Here is a 24,667-nt window from a genome sequence, read left to right as displayed (position 1 = left end):
TCGGCCGTTTTTCGTTTTTGTGAGAGGTATTTCAACTATACAGTTTATTAGGTGTCCATTTATAGCAATTTCGACACGATTACCCAAAACATATTTAATATTGGAAATAGTTTTCACATCATTAAGGAGCACAACTCGTTGCTATTTTACTTTATACTCTCTCAGATTAGTTTTATAGTCGTTAGCGACGAATTTTAGAGGGATTAAATTCGTATATTTAGTGGTTAATTCTTTTAACGTTTTACATGTTTAAAATGATGCAACATAGCGAAACAAAACTATTATTATGCAGCCTACAGACTTTTCCCACCGGTTCGGTTCAGGGACATCGTCAGGATGGCGAAATTACGGTTAACTTGTCAAAACTCAGCTGTATCACTTCTTTGGTGACGTGCTGACTGCGTAATAATGCCAAATAAACTGATGAAAATGGTAAGACTGTCCCCTGAAATTGCTTACCTTGCAGAGAATCGGGTATTTTGAATGATCCAAACCGTAAAGGATCACGCATGCGTACATCATGCAACATCCAAAGATGATGACGTTGTTCAAATTTGGACTGGACATCTTAATTATCCTTGAGTGAATGAATCATTGAGAGCGTATATCAGACCATTGGTAAGTTGATGTTTGGGTAAAGGAGTGAGAAAGTCAGTTTGTTGGCAGGTACATGAGTGTGTAGGGTCGATGAGGGTGTCCTAGATTCATTAAGTTCACAGTAATTAGTTAGTAAACCCGAGTAAAGCCACTTTTCAGGCAGAACTCGGGGATAAGCTTTTAAGCTCTCCAAATTAATACCACATTTCCTTTTGGCCTACAGTTATACGGTTACATGTTGAGAAAACTGCAGTGAATCCCTTGTAACTTTTAATCTTCCCATAGGTTTTCTTATGGCTTCATTATCTCCTTCTAAACGTATTATTATGTTACTGTTGTCCAGCCGAGACTAAATTTACTTGTCAACAATAAGATAAGACATCACTAAATACAATCTTTGAAAACCTTTTCGCGTGACTTTCGAGGTTGAACATTAAACAGAGTTTTGCAAACAGAACAACAGTACCGAAAATACATCAAAAGTAATAACCAGAGGAGCGTTAATTTTCCACTTTCTTTGAAATGTATTCGATATTTATAATCCCTGGTTTTAATTCTCGATCGTGGAAGAAGAGAGTCTGAGGGTTGCTCTAGCAAGGTTTGAGCACCAGTCGGAGGTATTCACTTATATTGCCAAATAGTCAACTATCATGTAAGTATACCATTGATTTTGTTATTAAAAATACCGTAAAATATTTCTTTTACAAAAAATTACTTTGATTTAGGTGCCAAATATCGTGTAATGTATGAAATGGTGCTATCGGCTCACCTCTTGTCACTATGGCGTATGTTAAAAGCCAAAACGCATGCGCAAAAGATAAGCCCGATTGTTGCCATAGAGATCATCACCGTAAAAATCGACGCAGATATGTTTACAATTCTGCTGACTTGTATGGTGTATGGAAAGTCGATGGGAATATGTCCCCCTAGGATATAAGAAAAACAGTGATAAGTGGAAATTAATTTCAGCAGAATGCCTCTTTCATTTCACAAAAATCACTTCCGATTAAAGATACCAATCTATCAAATTTAATAATCATTTGCCTGTACGAAAATCATCTGTATCCAAAAAAAACATTAACCTGATTTGATGAAGATGTCTTCCGGCCGCATTCTCCAATCTATTATGCCAGTTTTGCTGTTGAAATATCCAATCGTTCGATAAGTTCCACCTGATAAAAAACGGGAAAACAATACACGTTAAAACAGGCATTTTAATTCAATCAGGCAGAAAGAGCAAGTATTAGGAGATAAACTGCCTATTTCATGCATGCCTAACATATCTCAGAAAGATTATTTTTAAAGTTTGTTGGATAATCTCGTCGGACTAGCTATCCGCAGCAGTTTGAAAACTTGGCCTAGCAAAATGTTTGTTTGCAGTTTTGTTATTACTTTTTCAATTGTATGAAGTTCGAAATTTACAATTTACAGTATCCCCATGCCCGTTCTGTGTAAGTGTCTGTTCACATCGCAGCTTGTGATGCCCTTTCCTCATAATATTGCAAATTGTCCATCAATAACACATAAATGCCAATGGCCCACATCGTCAGATCGTAAAAAATATGATCCGGTGTTTTTTGATTGTCATACCATGTCATTGAGAGGACAGGCTATTTCAGGCAACGAAACGCGAATGCAGCGAACACAAACGATTGATAACATTTTATTGTGTAGGTGATAAAATTGAAAATCATAATGGTTCTCCAGACTGGTCCCCATCTTGTCAATACATTTAGTCGTATTGAAAAAATGGTATACTCGGACAATCGGTACTATACACATGATTGTCTATAAGTAGAAACATCTTCATTCTGAAATCAATCAACAACAATATACTTGACAGACAGAATTATGTTAGTCATGTGAAAAGTACACGTTTATTTTTCTTCAGCGATGATCGATTCAAATGTTGCTGCGGATATAATCCATATAATATTACGACATTACAACAGCGATATGAAGGTAATATCCTCAGGTTTCAAAGAATCGATTCACAATGAATAATATGAATATATTGTCTTTCATCCAGTGTGTGCAAGTATCACATATCTGTATACCAAGCAGCAATTTCCCCTTCCGCAACAACTATATACTTAATTTTTTAGGATTTCTATGAATCAAGTTTCTTCTAATACATGTTGGAAAAAAAACTGGAAAAGTTTCTATCACCCAGCTGAATGATTAAATGGTTGATGTTAAAGTGTATGCGCTTCGAAAGTGAAAGATTAAACTTTTGCTCAAACTTTCCTCAATGAAACTTTCTGCCATTTGCTTACCAAATGAAAAATAAAAAATCAGGCTCACTGAGCAAAGTTTGAAACTACCTTAACAAATTACCCAACATTTTGCGATATTTGAAATTCAAAATGGCCGCCATTCCTGTGTTAACTCTTCGGGAAAATTAAATTTTGGATTTTCGGAAAACCAAGACGGTGGAAATTTTTCATTCTCCAAGAGCTTTAAAATGAGCCCCCACAAGTGGTATATCAGAAAAGAATTAATGAAATTTGAGAGTCCGACTATCTGTCCCCGAGGCGCATAAGGTAGAATGCGTATTGTACCTTAAGTGCCTTGGAGACAGAAATTCGGACACTCAGATTTTTAAAATTATTTTTTTTTAGTATACAATTTATGGGTGCTCGTTTTAAAGCTCAAGAAATAAAATCAGTTTTCACCGTTTTACTGAATTTCCCCATAGAGTAAACACAGGGATGGCGTCCATTTAAAATTTCAAATATCAGTAAATATCAGGTGATTGTTTCTGTAGTACTAAAATTCGCACAGTGACCCCACATTTCACTGAAGAGAATGGTTTAAGGTGTTTTTAAAAGAAAATTTCAACATAAATTAAACTATTTCAATTTCTGAGGCACATGCTACCTTAAATAAAACTTTCTAAACTAATGCTTAATTATATTGAATGTAATATCTTTCACTTCGCTTTTCTTTAACATCTAAACATATAAACTATTGTATCTAAAAAACAACTCATGGTATAGGGAAATGTGATTTTCTCTTATCAGTCGCATAGAAGCATATATTGACTTCTACACAGAGATTCAATGTTAGTCTTTCATCAACTCACCATGATTTTGTTCAATCTCAATGATGCCCTGCCTCTCGCCATTTTCATTGAAGCTAACTGGACCCTGAAAAGTATGATAAGTACAGACATTCTTACAAGACAAGAAACTAATCGCTTAGCAGATTCGCATCCTCGTTCTCCTGTTTTTGATGAATATTTGCTGTAAAATAAAAAAAAACTTTGACAGTTTCTCGCTACATTCGTCAGTCTCATGTATTCGTTGCCTTTTCAAAAATTTCAGTTCAGTTTCATCTGGTAATTTCTGTCATTCTCAACCCTCCCCCACTATGTAAGCTTTCCCTGTTCCCCTAAGCCATCCTTTACTATTAGAGATATCTATACGGAATGATACCGTCACTTCAGCTCTTCGGAATGATGTATAGTTCTTTGTTTGCCCGCGTATCTTTTAGTGCCATGCGAATGCTCTTACTATGTTACTATGGTACTCTCCAGGATCCATCGGTAATGATCGCTAGTATAAATCGAAGACACCATTTTCTAAGCTTACCGATGAGCCATAAAACGACACTTTGCTCACTTCATCTTTCATCACCTCCACCATAATCTCTTCAGTGTATTGGAAATCTCTGAGTCGTTTCTGTGTTCCGTCTCCACGGTAACCTACAAAATTAGATATTACTATGTATAATAAACTCCGCTCATAAACAAAAAGAAAATTAACCAACGATTGTAAAAATGCTCATGATCAGATGAGTTTTCGTATGTAGTGCTACATTTCAATCAACCGATGCATATATTTGTCTCTATATGTCTCCGTCTATCGCTCTTTTTTCTGTCTGTCGCTCCTTATCTGTCTGTCTGTCTGTCTGTCTCTATCTTTTTCTCTCCGTTTTCGACTGTTTGTCAGTCTGTTTGTATCCCTCTGCTGGTTTCTGCATGTTCCCGTCTCTCTGTCTCTCCCTCTCCGTCCCTCTCCCTGTGTTCTTTCTGTCTTCAAATCATACTCGGAAAGAAATCTATCTAAAATTCCAATGCAATCATTCTCCCTGTGTTGTTTACACGATGCACTAGTTTACTACGAGTGAGTGTAAAGAACACTTGACCTATTGGCATTTCGTTCCCCTCTAGATCTGCTTAACTGAGAAGTGACGCGGCGTGATATTCCAAAATTGAAGCCAACAAGTGTAGCTGAACAAGAGCATAAAGTCACGACGCCGAAATTATGCCTGATGCAATTGAAGGACATCATTCTCATGAATTTACGCTATATTTCAACACCTTAATTATTGTAACAGCTCATATAGCGCTATTTTTATGATCTCATATTGTTCACATCTCTTTTTCGTTCAGAGTCTAGATAGCTTGGAAGAGCTGCATGGTATTTCACCTTATAATTGAAGTAATGCGTTCACATGCAGAAGGTATATTTTTTCAGCCTTTCTTCACATTTTTTAGAAGCGACCACTGAGTTTATCTCTTTAATGATCAAGAAGAAATGTCAGGGTTCACATGCAATTTTGACTCCTAATCTGTAAAAATAACGTTCACCGTCACATGCGGTCTTAAAATAGTACGATGGCAACATCTGTGTGACTGCAGTGATACGCTGACATGAGACTCTTCCAAGCTAGAAAGAACAGCTGTCATGATCACTTACATGAATCGTATCTGCTACTTACCGGCTTCTCCATTCTCAAATCTCTGTAAGGAGTTGTTCAAGGCTACGGCGATTGACCATATGCCGTCGTATGACAGTGAACCGTAGCCTCTGTCTTCTTCGTCCATCTCTGTTACCAGCTCAGAAGCAGTCTGCGCGAAAGAAAAAGAAAGAAAGAAACATAAAGAAATAACATAGGCGGAAGAAAATAGTTTTAGTGAAAGCAGAAATGGTAATATACCGACATGCTAAGGTAGAGAGGCAAACTTAATATCTGATACCCTGGTAAAAATTTGTTATTCGTTTCAGCTTATTTTCACAGCTGTTTGGTTGACAATATGGTGTCATTGAGAAAACGAGACACTGGTCATATTGGATGTTTCAATGGGAAACTATAGTATGACGGGGTTCAGGTTTTTGTTTCGTATAATAATGATTAGACTGTAGATGACAGAGTCATCAATCTTGACAGTTTTACCAGTAGCAACAGTGTGGTAAGGACAAAATGGAATAACAAAGGTTTTCCACGATCTCGGCCTGAAAATTGCCATCCAAGCAAACCGAAAGGTTAGTAACTTCCTGGATAATACGCTAAATCATGAAGATTACTGCTACAGAAAACAGACAGTTTATGTCATATATACCATCCAGTCAAAATACATATAACCATCCATAATACAATAGGAAAATGTATCTTAATCCCCTTAGGCAACAAGGCCGTTTGTGCCAAGTTACAATGCACACGTACAACCACAGGGTGTTGTCTAAATGTCCGTCCCCAGGGGTGGGTAGGTGTTTCGTTGTATTGCTAATAAAGATATATTCTACCAACCTTTGGTGTTTTGGTCTTAAACTTAGCACTGCCCTTGACAATCTTGCGTTAACGTTTTATCAACATGCTGTATCTATTATCTGATGAGTTTGAGTGCCTAATTGGCCAAAGTAAGCAAGGGTAAATTACTAAGCTGTGGACGCTGTCACCAGATTATCACGGGATTAAATTTGACAAAGTCAACAACGAACGCGCCAGTAAGGTATAACTGAAGAAAGGGCTGAAACTCTCAAAAGCCGTGTCCAGAGGTGGTCCGTAAAACTAGTGGACACTTTATATTCATGTATTCAGAAACAAACAGAAGGCAAAACAAACTTGAATATTCATTTGTAAACGAACAGGTCGGAAAGGAGGACCTCCCAGGAATGCGCGCGTGGTATGTGTTGAACACACCTTGGTAACGTATCGGAGATGTGTTTATACTCTTCTGCTGGCCCGGCAAAAACACCTGGTCGACGTGCCTAACACCGCATCGAACTGAATCAGACTTCACGGGTATATTGAAAAATTCCGTGTTAGTCGAGAACAAGAACGGAAAAGACTTTATAAACTCGACGTTCGAGCTCGCCTTCAACTTGTCCAGTTTATCAACTGCGTTCTTGCAATACGTACACTTTTGTATTAGTCTTCTTTTTCAAGTAACAAAAAAGACATGTTTTGCATACGACCGATTGTGTGCTCTGCAGTACGAGCGGTGTTGTGGGTTGGTGACTACGTGCCTGCAATTTATACACCGCGATATTTTGCTTTGAATTTTTCAATTGACCCAATGTGCTAAGTTAAAACACAAAAAGAAGGTCGAGTGTTCTCTCTGCAAATGAAGTAGCATTTCGAACACGAACGATTCGGATATCTTGTCCTCAACATTATTAGCTACGCAGCTCGAAAGTTATGCTCGGAAACAGGACGGGAACATTAGTCAAAGCCGGATTTTGCATGGAAAGCATGCAATGTACTGCATACTGCTTATGCTCCCTTGGGTCTGAGACTCCCGCCCTCTCTCGGCCATAAACGTCATTGAGCTGCCAAGAATATGATAGTGCAGTCGCGTTAATCTGTGTATATTTTGATACATTATTTTATCAATCCTTATACTCAACTACCTAACGCATCAAACAAGGGTCATGTCAGGTTCTTAGGACGTTCTCCAAAAGACATATAATCGATTAGTGTCGCGGACTGATTTTCACCAGGTTTGAGAACTAATAAATAACTGGTCGTCAGTGTGTCTTCGCATATCAAATCGACAAGTGTATTAGTAACTTCGAGGGATCACATCTTCACTGTAAAGTTGTTTTTATACAAAACACATTTTCGAGAAAGCTGACGTGCAAGGGAAAGACACAGCAACTGAGTCCGACGGAGGCGCAAAAAAAACGGTGCATTCGCATTTGTGTCCGATGTACACATCTCTGTTATTCCATTCTATCAGTCGACGAAGCCTACGTCAAATTGTAGTGAACTCCGAGCAAAGTCCCACATAACATGTAAAGGCGAGCCAGTGGCCATATGATGATGGATTGCATAAACTTCGAAGTCGAACATCCTTAACTGTAAAGCTGCGGGTTTTTTATACAAAAAAAATTGTGGGAAAGCGAATGTGCGAGGGAAAGACGGGGAAAGACACCGCGATCGCGCGACTGAGTCCGACAGCGGCGCAAGAAGTGTTTCCCCGACAGTCAGACATATACAGTATGCTATATCATGCATTTCTAAAGCGTGTCCAAACGTTGACATAAAAAGATATGTCCAAAAGGTTTTGATTATATATAGTTATTACAGTGTTACGCAGGGTTTCACGCGGGTTCAAAAACTGACATAAAAAGATATGGTGTCCAAAAAAATTCGTTTTATTTAGCTGACTGATTTATCGTCTTTGCTGTGGCCTAAACATCCCCGTTTTCGTTCGACAAGACCGTGACATCAATATCTCCCCAACGTATAGATCAACCTGGTTGAGTATTACTATGCTTCCAATGTATCTTCGCAGCTTTCATCTCGTCTTGAAACGAATAAGCATAGGCCTATAAAAGGCATGAAAATACTTTTGCCGACTAGTCAGTTTTTATGTAACAAGCGGCGAGTTGCTTCCCCCAAACGATGACCGGCTGTAGTCAAAAACACACAGATTGTCATGTCCGTGTTTATAAACACCGATGAGCTTGACCCTCGATCCAACCTTCCTCGATCCCAAAGCATGTTGGCTAATTTGTTTACCTCTATCGATCATGTGAGCTTAAACTAAACATTTCTAAGGTCAAAGGTTTCTAGTTCCGGCTTCCGGTCTGACGGACCACATCGGGACACTGACTCCATCACTTCGATTAGTGTTCTATTGCTCATAGAAGCAACCGACGAAGGCATAAATTGGCCTGTCCCCGTTTAAACATGTCAGAAAACTGTTGACGTTCGAAAATTTAGGAAATGTTTATTGTAAAGTAGATTTCTGTGAACATGGCTTTTGAGAGTTTCAGCCCTTTCTTCAGTTATACCTACTGGCGCGTTCGTTGTTGACTTTGTCAAATTTAATCCCGTGATAATCTGGTGACAGCGTCCACAGCTTAGTAATTTACCCTTGCTTACTTTGGCCAATTAGGCACTCAAACTCATCAGATAATAGATACAGCATGTTGATAAAACGTTAACGCAAGATTGTCAAGGGCAGTGCTAAGTTTAAGACCAAAACACCAAAGGTTGGTAGAATATATCTTTATTAGCAATACAACGAAACACCTACCCACCCCTGGGGACGGACATTTAGACAACACCCTGTGGTACAACAACAATAAACAGGAGGCAAGTGAACCATTACATGTACAGACAAACGTCAAAGAAATATTCCTTCGTCTTCTTGACAAGTATCTCCCCGAAAAATCAAAGCTCCATTATATACAATATTCAACAGAAACAAGGTGAAAGAAAGCTACAACTGCACGGAAAATATAACCTTTACTATCAAATCACACACCAGAGATCTCACTAAGATCGGAGACATTCACACAACCGCATGCAAATGTCTGGAAACACTAATAACCAACGTCATGGAGCCTTTAAATTCATCATATTTGTCGCGTGGCTTGTGTCAGAGGTAGTGATAGCAAAGTCAAGAGTTACCTATCTGGGGCTCACAGTTAGCGCGTTCAAAAGACAATATACTTAATATCATGTACGATCTTTCATAAGAGAAAACGTACGGTGGCATAGGGAACCATCTAAATAAGTTTGGAGTGTCGAAGCCGAGGTAATATATAAGCATGTCACGATCGATTCAGAGTACTAGATGTTCAGACACAAGGATGGAAGTTTAATTTAATAGAATGTTAGTTAGGGTAGAATGCACCTCGAACACAGAGAAATTTGGACCTTAAACTTTTCACCATACCACAGACAAATATAGAGACAGACTGGCAACGGGTATTGTTCAAGGTGTGAATCGCTTACGTAAGCCTTCCATGTTCACCTCGCCTCAGTTAGCCTCTCTTTTCCGAAGAGTGCCGACCATGCACCCTTCGGTAATTTCCGGATTTTCGCCAATTTTTAAGCGAAAGTATGTTCGGCAAAGTTTGTGTTGTTGTTGTCGTGTGGTGCTGAGCGGAATTGGCGTGCTGGCGAAAACGGGAAAGTTTTGAGCTTCGGAAAAGTGAGTTTTACCATTTTAAAAATTCCTCTCATATTTTATGAATATATAATGAGTGTGTTTGAACCAAATTTGAAAGTCTTTTATCGATACTGTCTGGTTTTACTCAATGGTTTACGGTCAGTCATATCGTCTTTTAAAAGTTGGTCATGGAAGAACGTGTTTATGAAACTGCTGGCGTGTTATGTTTTGATTGGCGTGAAGCAGTGTTTCTGCCCTGAGAGCTCACAAAGTGAGTATGGTTGCTACGCGACGGGCAGCACGATGCCATCTCGTCGTACTTTTCGCATAATCTCGTGCAATTATCAACCACGAACAAAGTCTCCAAAAAATCTAACACCTGTGAAGATCATTTTAATATGAAAAGGCCATAGTCTACCGAGACGACCATGGAAGAAAAGGCATGCCGCCTTACTAGTCTGTTTTTTCTATTTGTCTGTGACCATACATTTCTAGTTTTTCGCTTTGAAGCTCGTGCAGTATTTCACAGTCTCTTCACAAACAGTGAGTAAATGCAACCGTCTTATTTTTTGCAGAAATAGAAATATTATTTTTCCCTCATAGTATTATCAGGGATTGCGTTCATATTGTATTTAAAACAAAACAGGTACAATTTATTTAGTAAAGCTGTTCCTCTGGTATCAAATTGGCACACTGATTCTCGACTTGCATTGTTGATTTTAAAGACAATGGTTAAAAGTTTCCTTGAGGAAAATTTAGCAGACGTTTAAGCCTTTCACTTGCCAAAATAGCACTACCAAAGATAGGCATAATTTGCATTCATCGATTTATTCCATCAGAGATCTATCCCGAGTGTTGCAAGCGCATGAATCTGATAGTTTGTGATATATTTTTATTTCTATACATATACTGCTCTGAGATGCTGCACGGAGCATCGAATCATCATATTACTGAGCGTTCAGTCTCTGTATTTGTAATGCGGTATTCCTTCACATGGCATGACGCCTGATTGTTGTATGTATGTCCGTTCTTACTGATATTCACACAGATTAAAATGAGAATTCTGCCAACCTTGCCACTGATAGTTTCTCGTCCTGTGATGTCCCATGCATTAAGGTCCATGCCGATCATGCCGTCGATGGCTGTCTCAAGTTCTTCCATCGTGCATGTCATGCCCACAGCATCGTTCCACCAACCCTGTTTCAACCAGCGAGATGGTATCATCCACACGTACTTCGGCCCGTACAAGTCGAGTTTATATGCCTGGAGAGGTAACATGTACACAGAAAAAGCAAAAACTTAGTATTTCTTACTCCCACGTGCTGCTTACCAGTACTAAATGGTAATGAGTATGCTCGATCCTAATGTCATTTTGTTTTTAACGAAAATGTGACAATATCACTGCGCAATGATGAAAATATTAGCAATTTTGCTTGATTGTAATAAATCGTTAATAGTCGTCTTAATTGCTATTTTTATTTAAACAATTCAAAAGATTTTCTCGAACATTGGTAGTAAGGACTTTGAAGTAAAAAAGAACCATGGGCCTAAATATTGCCTTCGCAGCATTAACGGAGTTTAATCAAAATTTTTAATGAAAAACATGTGGTTATACCCGCGAGCGGAGTGAGCGCTTTGGTTTAAAAACCAGCGTCTTTCTGTCAAGTCCATTTTCAGTTTAATCAAAATCATTGCCTGAGCAAATGTATTGGTCTCATATTTCGCCTAGGGTGGCAATATTCTTATCTAAACATGTACATCAATTTTGTAATCAAGTTGTAGTAATATACGTTCTTAAAGTGGAGATATCTCAATTTTACTAGACGAAAAGAACACTATACGAGTGTCGAACCCAATACAGTATGTATGTATGTATGTATGTATGTATGTATGTATGTATGTATGTATGTATGTATGTACCTACGTAGGCGACTAATTCCTGACCTTCCTGATTACCACATAATACGTTAGTAGAAAAATAGTTGCCACGTCAGCCTTTGTGTTGGAATTTTTAGAAAAAAAACGTGTAGTGCAGTCTTTGGCACGGACAAATTAGAAGAGCTAGTCGTTGTGTCACTTGGGTACCTGAGATCCCTTTAGTTGAAATATCTTAAGAAATTCTTACAGAACTTTCAGATATTTTTTAGGATTTTCGCCTTCATTTGCCATTGCCTCAAACACCAATTAATCTTCATTTTATCCTGATGTGTAGCAATAGGAAACTATTTTGAGGTGTCACTTTTACTTACAGACGTCTTTAATGAGCAGCTTTGAGATGGGAGCGATAGGTTTGTGATTTTATGTCCTGCAGCCTTCCTCAAAACATTCTCAAGTCCAGAATGATGTCTTAAGATACCGAAGGTAACCCGGATGTTAATAATTGGTAGCGACCCCTACTGATAACTCTTACCTCACAGAACACCTTCAATGCTCTATCTTGATAAAACGCACCGGCGATGATTCTAGCATCACTCTTCTGTTAGGAACGCAAAGAAATGAACAGAATTACTGATATTACTTACTCAAGGCATTAGTGTAGATGTATATACATTACCAATAACGTAGACGATTTTAATTTAATTTGTTGTTGTAAGGAACGAACGTGCGTTCCTTTTTTCCCATCGATATTGAATTTGTCACAACCAATCTGATTACAGGAGAAATGCGCATAATATAACGCGTGCCTATAGCGTTGAAGGTCTATGAGATCTGTTGCCGTCAGTGGTAACAATGAGTTATTCCATCAAATACACAACGTGTGGTGCACTCCCAGGATTTATCAAATTGTATGTCAGTCCTCATTTTAGGACATGTGCGCCTTGTTAAAATCATAATCTGGTTTGCAAATTACAGATTACGCTTCAGAGTAAATGCCTTAATATATTAAGTTACTATCTGCAGAAAGGATTAAGGCAGTTCATCATAATGTACAATTTTCACATGATGCAGTGTAGTGTAATGGCAGATCGATTGATGAAATCACGAGTTCCATGCTGGAAGGAAAACTGCTTCTGTAACAAATTAATGTACAGGATGAATTAATAGCTGCCTTCACATTTTCCCCTGAAATACGCCCAAAGTATCAGTTAGAATCACAAGGACTCACAAAAGAAAACAAAAAAACAAATAACAACAACAACAACAATCACCATCATTATTATTATCATCATCATCGTCATCGTCCACGTCGTCATCTTTGTGGAGCGACTTCTCCGAATTCAGTCCGTGTAGTGAACGACAGACACAGTAACCAAAACAAGTATGATAATGCCAAAATATTATCAACTATTCCGATCAGCCGGCGTCAGGGTATCACACCTTACATAAAACTTTTCCTGACGACTTTCTGTGAAAATATGACGGTATAATTGGAATGATATAATGTATTGTTTTATATCTACATCTACTTAGCAATGCTAACAGAAATCTAACAAGGCTTCGTCGACACACAGACACGTGCACAAAGACATACAGACAACTCGACAAGCTTCAATGACGGAGCACAAAACGGCAATGATACCTTTATCCTTGCAAGTTGTTCGGCCGGGTTCATATCAAAGCTTTCAGATGTCAACAAAGTCATGTTCAGCTGCGCAACGCTTTCATGCAATGCGTCAAATGCCTGTAAGATACGACAGAACATGATTTATTGATGTAAGAATTTATCATGTCGTGAAATGAAATGGCGTATGTTTGGTTGAACATTTCATTAATAGTAATGTTTACACCAAACACAACTACGCCGACACTTCACTCAACCTCGTTCATGGTCTCAAACACTTACACCCGTGTTTTAAGTTTAATCAAGCGAATTATCAGCCGTTCTAGGGAGTCTTCAATGTTGTCCAATAAAAGAATGTATGTTTTCAAAATTGTCATTTTGCACTCAGATTCGCAGCTGATCACGTTTGCGACTGTTAGGTAAAGAACTTAAAATGTGTGTTGTTTAGAATATGAGATAATTCGCTGGCCTCCGACGAAAGAAAATACGAATTTGAATGTGTATGCAGTTGAACAAGAAAATACTTCACAATAAATGATTGACTTCAACAGCCGTATAAGCGACCGGTACTTTATGTTCAGTTATAGCGTTTGAGCACATTTATTGTGAGTGATGGTCACAAACAGTAAGGATGAATAAACATAATATTTATCTTTAATAATATATTGAGAGAGAGAGAGAGAGAGAGAGAGAGGAGGAGAGAGAGAGAGAGAGAGAGAGAGAGAACGAACTTGGAAAACAGAACAGCATAACTGCATGATAGAAGTGCTTTAAGATTCCAAGACGAACCTTTGAGGAATAAGGAAAATATCGATTGCGTTGTTTAAGAATAAGATAATGTAGACATGTAAAAAGTCGAGTCTCATAATACGACGATAGCAATTGGCTTACGATAATATATCTTTGTCAAAGTTAAAGGGTCAAAGTTAAAGGGTCAAAAGGTTAAATTGGTCTGTCAAATGATCGCCAACGAAAATATTTGCTTCCTTACCACTGAGAATTTCTCATGGTTCTGATATAACGTCGCCACATTCTTCCAACCAAGGTCACGGCAAATAGCAAGCCTGACCGTATTGTAGACGTATTGACTTGGATGGGTTCGAAAGAAATATGGAAAGTTTACACGATCTGAAAGTGTCGGAGCTGTTGCCAGGGGAGAAACCTGCTTGAAAGTAATTGAGAAGAATTTTATTGGAACATATGGTACACGTGGTAGCTGCAGGGTCTCACAGTGCGTCCGATAGGAAAACAAACATATGAATAATACTCCTGATAAATGAAACGAGACACCACAAGATTTATTTAGAACTATACACATACGCAGATGACGATATCATCTATCTATCTGTCCCAAATACATACATACATACATACATACATACATACATACATACATACATACATACATACATACATACATACATGTTTTTTTACCTGAATCAGATGCCACAATGCTAGTACCCTGGACATTGGTATTGTTACCGTTGACATCACACCGCCAAAGATCATTAGTTTCGGTTGCGGCGGGTCGTAAACCTGTGACTTCACAACTGACAACGTCACGCTTATATCTCCCTGACAACGTGAAAGAAATCGAAAAAAAATCATTTTAATTAAGATTAATTATAATAGTTTGTAGTGAAATATCTTTCATATTTTCATTTTTATCGACGTATTTTGAGTGTGCAGTGATTGTCTCGTAATTCTTCATTCAATTATATTTAAAAATATAGATAAGATAAAAAAAAAGCCACGTTAATCTTTGACATTGAAAGGGCCGGGGACTTTTGGACCATGCCAGACCGATCTTTCGATAACGGAGTCACCAGCTAATTCCTTGTCGATCAAACAAAGTGGTCCGTCTTTGAAGACTGCATTTCTTCAAGGGTTTTCAAACCTTATCACAATTTATCTGTGTTTCTTCTGTCTACTGTTACGTTTAAGTTGTACATGTGTTTGTGCGTTTCTCCCTCTCACTTTGTTATCCAGGGTCTTTATCTGTGTTTGTATGTCTCTTTATGCATGTTTGTTTGGTGGTACCGTTCTTTATCAGATAAAATATTGTTTCAAAACATTTTATAAAACAAAAAAGTTCACAGAATTTAAACCGTATTTCCGAGAACTCGTATAGCGATTGTCAAGAGAAATCTGAGTGGGCAAATATTGTGGCCAATTTATTAGAAGAAATATTAAAAATATCCTTGTGACCCGGGCACAGGGATGGGTAGAATAATTTCTTCGGAAACGAACATCGTGTCATTGCAGAATGAGGCCAACACAGATGCTCTGGTTTTACGTCTGTGAATAATCTGCTCGGAGTAGTCCAACCTACTTTGGATTAATAATTACTTCTTTCAAGTTTCACAATCGCTTATTGAGGTTATAGCAAATACCCCTCGGCTTTGACAGTACACAATAGTTTATTCTATATAGAACTGGGTATCTATAAATTGTACATGATGTACTATAGGTTGCTATGATTAATTCATTTTAATTATGTGAAATACTCTTTTCCATGTGTTGATGAGTGTATATATGCGTAGAGCTTTTGCATTTAATAATTAATTTGTTGCAAATAACATGAGGAATACAGTCGATTCAATTTTTGCAGCCGAAAAAATTCTTTAATAATTGGAATTTTCTAAAAAAATCAGTTGGCACTATGATTTTCCCCTTTACGTTCCGTTGATATCGATGGTGACGATATACATGTCGGTAATGATATCTTTTATTCTATAAACAGTCTTTTGCATTGGGTGGAGTGTTCAAACATCATGTTAACAGCGATTTCCCGATGAAGCCTTTAGGCAATTTTGTCAAATCTCGCAAATGGAAGCGTTCCGGACATTATGCCGAAATCGATATTAAATGGAAGTAAAAAGGTTTCCCGTGTGTTGAACAGGAGATGCAATCGGCTGCCAAGTCCGCTAAATATCACCACCAGATGTAAAAGAGTGTTAGTATATATACATACTCCCATGAGGTTTTAGTCCGATTTTTATCCCAGGCTTTCCACTGAAAACAGGATACTCTTAAACGCTGACCCTTCTCTGTCGATAACATCTAAAGAAAGTACCACGCCGAAACACTTCAGATTTCTCTACGCCCCGAATTGCTTTGGTGAAGGTTAATGTTACATTATCCTTTCTCGAAGTAAATCGTAATGCCATCCTTTTTCTTTGCCTATAGTTGCGAAGACAGCGCAGTCATAATCGCCATATATCTTAACTCCTTACATCTTTCATCATACGCGTATTTTAGCTAGCCAAGACCACTAAATCGATAAAGCGATTACTTGATAAACATTTCGGCATCACATACTTTACTTATGTCCCTGAGAATCTGCTGCCAGTATATATTGGGGGGAAAGGTATTACATAAATTAGCGAGGTGTTTCTGTAATTATTATTAAGTAACCCATTTCCAATGACAAGGAAGTATTTAGGTTCTACCGGCGGTCCTCTGAGACATTCCAGTGTTTTATTAGTAGCCACAGTGAGATACACTGAAATATTTGGATATTCTAATGAGCATTTCTACATCTACAATAGTTTTCGTTTCAAAGTGTTTACCTCTTCAAACTTGAAGTTATACATGATTATATATTGTGCCCCGAGGAAGGCACTTAAATCCTAATCATTACTGAAGGTAGAATACGCCTTGGAGACAGATATTTGGTAATTCGTTTCTCTAAGTACCAAAATTTGCACGGTGTGCCCTTTTTTTTTCTTGATTTTGAAAGAGAATGGTTGAAATATTCCTTGAGGAAAGTTTTAGTAAAAGTTTTAAGTCCCCACTTCCGAGGCGCATACTGGATAATGGGTATAATCCTGTAATTGGGAGTTCGCCTCTCTGATTACGGATCGGAATAAACGTGTCCGGAATATGATAACAGAAAAAGTCGATATCTACCCACGATGTACATAACATGCTAGCACGGAATCAATTATTTCATTTCTCAGCCAGTTCACACAGCTCCGAATATCAGAGGGGCACTTATACAGTTCGACCAGCACGTTATTTCGAGACCTACAAGGCTTCGAGGTAGGATTATGTATCGACACTGGAATACAAACCCCGCGAGTATCAAATCAAATTCAACCAAAAAATTACTTTTCAGATTGTTTGTCTGACGAAATGCTGAATTAACTGCTAAGAGAGGAAAGACAATCGTCACGAAAGCTTCGTCTGCACAAAAAATGATTTGCAAAGACCGTTGTTTCAACAGAATATTCATTATGTCCTTGAGCGCCAAGAGTAATGTTTGTTGCCTTTACAAAATGTAAGTCAGTTTTTTCAGAGTCTTGAAAAAATTTTGATAAAAAAACTTAGCCAATGAAATTTGATATCTTTTGGTCCAAAATTATTAAAACATTACAGAAACATTCATAAATATTGGGAAAATGTTGCACTAAAATTTTGGTTTAAAATTACAGCACTCAAAGGGATAAACATCATATGGTAAAACGACCTCGATATCGTTATTCAATAGTGTTCTAATATAGGGACAATAATGATTGTGATCCTAATTTGACGAAATGATGACCAGCTCACAAAAATAAATTTCCAATCTATGTGACTGTTAGATTATGTAAGTTCGCGAACAGTCCTAAAGTGAAGCACTTGATGTGTATCTTTATAAGTCTATTGGTCCCATGCCAAATGATATCACAATTAGTTAAAAAGGAGCCGAACTGAAGTGGTTTATAACAAAATACTTATATTGGTGTTAATCTTTCATCTGCATCTTTCATTTGATTCGGCCTAAAATTCCTAGACAACTCTTCGGTATTTGAAGAAATAAACCTTTTAATAACCTGGTCAAATATTTTGACTTCAGAAGAACCAAATTGTTCTAATGAGACCAAATAAGGAGCCGAATGGCTAGAGCAGTGGACGCACGATCACAGAATGGTGAGTTCGAGCCCCGGCATGGCTATGGTGTTGTGTCCTTGAGCAAGGCACTTTATTCCTCCTCCCCACCCAGTGATGGGTACCTGGTAGGACAGTGGTTGTAATGTGTGCGTTTAGCTCTGCTGCGCTTATTGGCTGCACATGTGAGCTGTTGTTTGCTCCATAAGGAGTTGAGTTGAGTGGTCTAGTGACCAGGGGTAATAATAATTGTAAAGTGCCTTGAGCACATGAACATGGATATGTGTGCTATTATTGTACTTGGGCCTCAGCCCAAGTACATTTGTTTTCATTCCGTGGGAAAAAACTCTGTAAGGTATAACCATTTCTGGCTGAGACCAGGGAGGGCAAAATGTCTTGGCTTCATCTTTCTTGGCATAATAAATGGCGTAATGATGTTAACTGAATGGAAGTGCTGCTCTCAGCCAGTCTTGAATAAGTGAGATGTAAATATTAATGCTTCTCTATCTGAGTTTTTGCCATAAAATCTTCTGAATATAATCAAAATGTGCATCGAAATGCAACAATTAACGCACCCTCCGTTTCCTAGGCGATGGCACGACCCTTGCTACACCCACTGGACGAGCCAAAGTGGGAGGGGTAATTTCAGTTTGGTCGAACAAGAGGGCTCGAGACCAGAATTGAACATTTAAACTTGAAACATGTTTAATCGCTGACAAGATATGGACCAGTGTTAATCAAAGCAAAAGTGTAAAAAGGAAAGGTTTTATATCCCGGACACAATGAAAAACATTACGACTGGAAACTGTACCCCCAGTTGAGAATAGTAATGCCCACAGCGATGGAGAACACTTATCCTTGAGCTGAGAAAACCAGACCATCATTTCGAAATAGAGCTGCAGATTCGAGAAGTTCGTTCAAAATAGCTAGGTACACGCTATAACAGGTCGGTTTCGAGTTTTGAGGGCAAATTTCGCCTCCTTCATATAGAAATCGTACGTTTGTTTTTCCAGGAGAACACACCATTTGACACAAAATTTGCATGTAAAGGGGTCGCCAGTAAGCACGTGGTCAAATCTGGCATAAGAAACAATATGAAATGTTGGGTAAAGCCAGTCCAAAATAAACTGATTTGAACTTTTGTGTTTTGTAATTTATACCACTGCAGTAACATCACCTTTTTTGACAACATCACACAATGTAATACGTTTTGAAACTGAATACTCCGACGTATTCTGTGTCTCCTTTGCTAAAAAATACGGTATGCCGATTACCATGTAAGGAGATGATGACGTCAAGACAGATTTGTAGTGCGTTTGGTCCTGGATGGTGCACGAAGTTTTGTCAAGGTAGCCTGTGTATTTATTTTCTAAATGGGAGAGATTAGGGTCGATCTAAACGAAGGCCGAAGAATGTTATGATACTCTAAGCGAGCTGAACTCTAACGAGAATGGTTGGATAATTTGGAGGATGTCTAGAATGATCTCGTCTCATTAAGATTATTTGGCGGTCAGTATTGAATTTCAACTGCATCACAAGTTTGCGAAATGAATATTCCGTCGAACGGTCAACGAACGATATTTTAGAAATCTGGAGACATGGCACATCGCATTTTTATTTTAGTATTTTATATTTTACAAAAGATTTAAGAAGCAATGATTTTGTCGAAAATTCTGAAAAAAAATATAGGAAGATTTGATCGGGAACACATTTTCACTTGGGGTCAACTAGCCCTGCGTACGATGCTGTGTGTTCCGCTACAGCTAATCGCCCCGCTCACCACAGCCCTGCAAAGACCGTGACCCGTACGTAGGGTCGGTGACTTCAAATCCATTTTGGGACTTGACGTAAAAAGCCAAATTACTGCCGAAATTCAGCGTTCTTGGCCCAAGTCGTATCCCAGCCTACCTCAGCTACTCGATCGCTTCCAAAAATGACAGTCTTTATTCACTTCTCGTAAATAACCGTCGATGTCGGCAACTCTCTCGCTAGCCCTGCGTACGATGCTGTGTGTTAGCTGTAGCACATAGTATCGTACACAGGGCTAGGGTCAACATGGGGTCGCAGCCATGTTGCCTCAAAACTTATTTCTGTCTGCACTCTAAACTCAAAAATGTCGGATATGAACCTGAAAAATCTATGCAATTTGTCAAACTTCGGCGAAATTTCAGCCTATAGACAAAATTTCATCTAGGTATTAGGTAAATTTACTGAAATTTGATCGACAAATAATCCTGAGCTTGAACGTGACAGCTCGCCTTCTCCGGGAAGTCAAGCATCCAGCTGCCCATACACAGTTGCCAGGTTTATGAGATTGTTTTCAAGCGACGGCGGCAGACCGTACGGGGCTCTGGATATGAACCTACCGCCGGTGTAGCTGTGCAGTGTAATAACTGATGCGTTGTTTTTAGTGCCCACGGACGAAGTCCTGGGGGAGTTATAGGTTTGGTCATGTCAGTCCGTCCGTCCGTCCGTTCACGCAGATATCTCAGACATGCCCTGGTCAATTTCTTTCAAACTTTGCACAAGAATAGTACCCAACCCCATACAGATGCACGTCGATTTGTTTCACAATGCGATCGAATTTGCCGTGTTAGAGGACTTTTTAGTTTACACCTCCATAGACTCCCATGTATAAGGCAGTTCTCCATAGACTCCATGTATAAGGCCAAGAAAAATAAAAATTTAGTTTCTCATCGTATTCATATTGCCTAAAGGATGCAGTGACACAGTTTTTTGTCCCCACGGATAAAGTCCAGGGGGCTTATAGATTGGGTCATATCCGTCCGTGAGTCCATCAGTGAGTCCATCGGTTCAAGCAGATATCTCAGACCTCTTTGACAAAATATCATGTGACCTTGGTGACCTTTGACCTCAAATATACATTATTGTCCATAACTCAGTAACCACAAGTGCTAAACCTTTCATATTTGGTGTGATGGGACACCTTATGACGCCACATATTGTACCTCATTAATTATGCGCATATCTTATTTTGAGCGAGCCAATAGAGCTAGAGGTCTGATTTTTGGTATATAGGAATAACTTAGCAATGCAATTATTATGACAAAATGTGACGTGACCTCTATGACCTTTGACCTCAAATATATATGTATTTGTCCACAACTCAGTAACCACAAGTGCTACATCCTTCATATTTGGTATGATAAGACACCTTATGACACCACATATTGTACCTCATTAATTATGCGCATATCTAATTTTGAGCGAGCCAATAGAGCTAGAGGTCTGATTTTTGGTGTATAGGAATAACTTAGCAATGCAATTATTTTGACAAAATGTCACGTGACCTCAATGACCTTTGACCTCAAATATATATATTTGTCACAACTCAGTAACCACAAGTGCTACCCTTCATATTTGGTATGATGGGACATCTTATGACACCACATATTGTACCTCATTAATTATGCGCATGTCTAATTCTGAGCAAGCCAATAGAGCTGGATGTCCGATTTTGGTATATAGGGATAACTATAGGGTAGAAATCTAAATATGCCCATCTAAATATTAGACATCTACCATCGAGAACAAAAAAAAAATTGCTGTAATTTGAATATTTAAGGAGTTTAAGCAATTTCCACTATAAATAAAGAACCCCTGCCTCAAACTCCACAAAAGTTGCTAGACATATTTTGCTGTTGTCATGCCATTGCTTCGTTTAATAACCAGTTAATCAAATGCCTAATTGACAGGAGGAAATTCAAGACCATATTTGAATAGTAGTATATATTGTCCTCAAAATTACTCTATCACGGCCCAAGTACTCATTGCCTTCAGCAATACTGCCTTGTTATTATTATTATTATTATTATTATTATCATTATTATTATTATTACAAGTTTAGGGGCTATAAGTATTATATAGAAATCTAATAACAGTTCAATATTCAAATATCAGAATCATAGAGTTTATGGGGTCACGCCAAGTCGCACAAAATATAATGCACCACTACATGGCCATAATTTTACTTAAGTTAAACAATCAGAAATAATTTGTCTTCATTATTCTTCCTGGAATGAGGCAAAGAAATCAAAATAAATCATTATGAAATGAACATTATTATACGTTGTTAATTATAAATCCATAAAATAAATAAGTACCAGTGAATTATGTTTTAAATAAAACAACAAAACTGTGCGCTACTGTAACTGCTTGTGATAAATATAATGGTACATTGGGTGATAAGGAGGATTGGGTTCGGATACTAGTAGAATTAATTTCAGCACATAAAATTAATTTGAAGGCATAAACTTAATTCGATAAATGCATAATAAGTTTGTAATATACTATATAACACTTATTTGGTATGACTGCATGAAACACAAAAATGCTTGAAAAAATTATTTCTGGTCTGTGTAAAATTAATTCTAACACACTAAAATTAACGGAAAACATAATTTTGACCAGAACGGCCCCAATATACATTATAAAATAAAATAATCGCAATCATACCAATCCATACTCCGAAGACATTAGGTCAGAATTTGTAAGACAATAGTTGTAAACATAGACACAAAACAGCACAAAACAGACAGTAAATAGACGGTACACAAAAAAGTCATATTCATGAAAGAAAGACATATAAACCTCTGGCCAGAAGACCTTTATTACTCTTTCTAGAATGTAGGCAAAGAAATCACAATTATTATTATTATTATGGAACAAACGTTAAAAGTTGTTACTTAGAAATCCATAAAATAAATAAAAACAGTGAATTATGTTTTAATATAGACCCTCTCGAGGGTCTAAGGTTTTAAATAAAAACCCTTTTGGTTACCGAAATGGTTACTATGGCAACATAAAACAAAAATGAACATGGAGTTCATGCTGTTATAAATACACTTAGGAGAGCATTTGCATAGTAACTGGGATTACTTTGGACTTTGGGAAAAAATTGAAATTTTAAAACGCAAATAGGTTACTATGGAAACACAGGGCAGTAAAAATGGATATCATATTTTGTCTTTCTAACCCAAAATAACCCTTTGGTATAATATTTCTGTTGATTACTGGATTTTTACACTGGATATGTGGTCTTTCTAACCCAAAATATACCTTTGCATTCTGTTGATTCCTGGATTTTAGGTGGAATCTTTGAAAAAATGGTAATTTTTACTCCTGAATGGTTGCCATGGAAACATCTCACATTAAAATGAGTGTGAGTCTTTTGTGTTCTAACCAGAAAAAATCCTTATTGTCAATTTTTACATCAATCAATAGTTCTTTAATAGGAAGTAGGGAAAAAGTAACATTTTCAATCCAAGAATAGTTACTATGGCAACTCAAAACATTAAAATAAGTTTGTTTTTTGTGTTCTCTGACCCGAACTCCCCCCGCTAGATAATTTCCATATCAATCAAAGTAACTTTTCATTGGATATTAGAAAAACTGAAATTTTCAACCCCTAAAATGGTTACCATGGAAACATGGGGCAGTGAAATCGATATCATATTTGGTCTTTTCGACCCAAAATACCCTTATGGTGAAATTTTAACAGAAATTGAACCTATTATTATTCGCGTTATTATTTCTATATAATACTTATATTAATTATTATTATTATTATCATATATTTTGACGCATGTTTCGCAGTCTACAAATCTGACGGTCATGCGCAGTTTTCTAAGGGTATTTCACCAGATGTCGTTTTCACAGAATAGTAGACACTGTCGTCACATCTGTTGAAATTTCCAACAATTCTACACAACCATTCATATCTTGCATAGGTATTCACTATGGAATTTAAGATCAAAAGTTGCGATAAGCCCACATAAATAACACTATGAAATATTGACTGTTTTTCTATTTGAGTTTTGGGAATACATTTAATATCACTGATGTTGAAGATCTTGTTGAAAGGAAATATTGATTAAATCTTCAAAATGTTACCACGGTGTATTTTGTTATTACAATCTGAATTTGTTTTCTTTAGCTTTACGCGACAATATGTCGCAATGACATATCTACCCATGCATTAGATTGTCATAATATGTTTTATTTAAATTTTATTCAAAAGCGCGAACTTATACAGTTCTATTCCAGCTAATACGAGGTATCTTGGTAATAATAGGTATCTTCAAGATTCTTGATCGATCTACTTAGGCGGGTGTAATATTTTGCGATCTGCTACATATGGTTAATACCGTCGACACAATACCTTTGAACGCTTGAACTCACTTTGTAAGAGTAAAATGTTTTATGTCAAGAGTGATTTCCATGACGACATACTAAAGACGAGGCCGCTTTTTCTTTACCAGGGTGTGTGCTCAGTAAAGGGATGGAGAGTGAAAGATCATTCATTCATTAGTTATTATCAAAGCGTAGGGGCAATTTACGGAAGTTGCCAGACAGCCGGGACACTCCTAAGAGTGACCTTGGCGGGTATTTGTCTAGCACAGCTGCCGTCAACATTTTCGGCACACTCTCTCTTACAAACTCACTAATCTTTGGTTATTATCTTCGTTAATTCTTCACTATTTGAGAGCCCAGATGTATACGTGATAGATGCCTTTCACAGACGGAGTAGTCAAAGGAAAAAT

General features: G+C 37.6%; 1 protein-coding gene across 1 annotated transcript in view; it reads right to left on the bottom strand.

Annotated features, from left to right (window-relative positions):
* LOC139137591 (gamma-aminobutyric acid type B receptor subunit 2-like) overlaps nt 1-24,667 on the bottom strand; it is a 58,232-nt gene that overhangs the window by 16,204 nt on the left and 17,361 nt on the right. Inside the window, exons 2-12 of the mRNA XM_070705771.1 lie at nt 14,667-14,807; nt 14,224-14,394; nt 13,251-13,352; nt 12,141-12,206; nt 10,802-10,993; nt 5,323-5,452; nt 4,191-4,303; nt 3,683-3,746; nt 1,680-1,769; nt 1,367-1,523; nt 460-577 (exon numbers count right to left, since the gene is read on the bottom strand). Coding sequence (XP_070561872.1) covers nt 460-577; nt 1,367-1,523; nt 1,680-1,769; nt 3,683-3,746; nt 4,191-4,303; nt 5,323-5,452; nt 10,802-10,993; nt 12,141-12,206; nt 13,251-13,352; nt 14,224-14,394; nt 14,667-14,807 — 1,344 coding nt within the window. The remainder of the gene's footprint in view (nt 1-459; nt 578-1,366; nt 1,524-1,679; nt 1,770-3,682; nt 3,747-4,190; nt 4,304-5,322; nt 5,453-10,801; nt 10,994-12,140; nt 12,207-13,250; nt 13,353-14,223; nt 14,395-14,666; nt 14,808-24,667) is intronic.

Source organism: Ptychodera flava, chromosome 7, assembly GCF_041260155.1.
Source record: "Ptychodera flava strain L36383 chromosome 7, AS_Pfla_20210202, whole genome shotgun sequence".
NCBI lineage: Eukaryota > Metazoa > Hemichordata > Enteropneusta > Ptychoderidae > Ptychodera > Ptychodera flava.
Note: the sequence above shows the minus strand (reverse complement) of the source record. Positions and strands in the feature narration are given on the sequence as shown.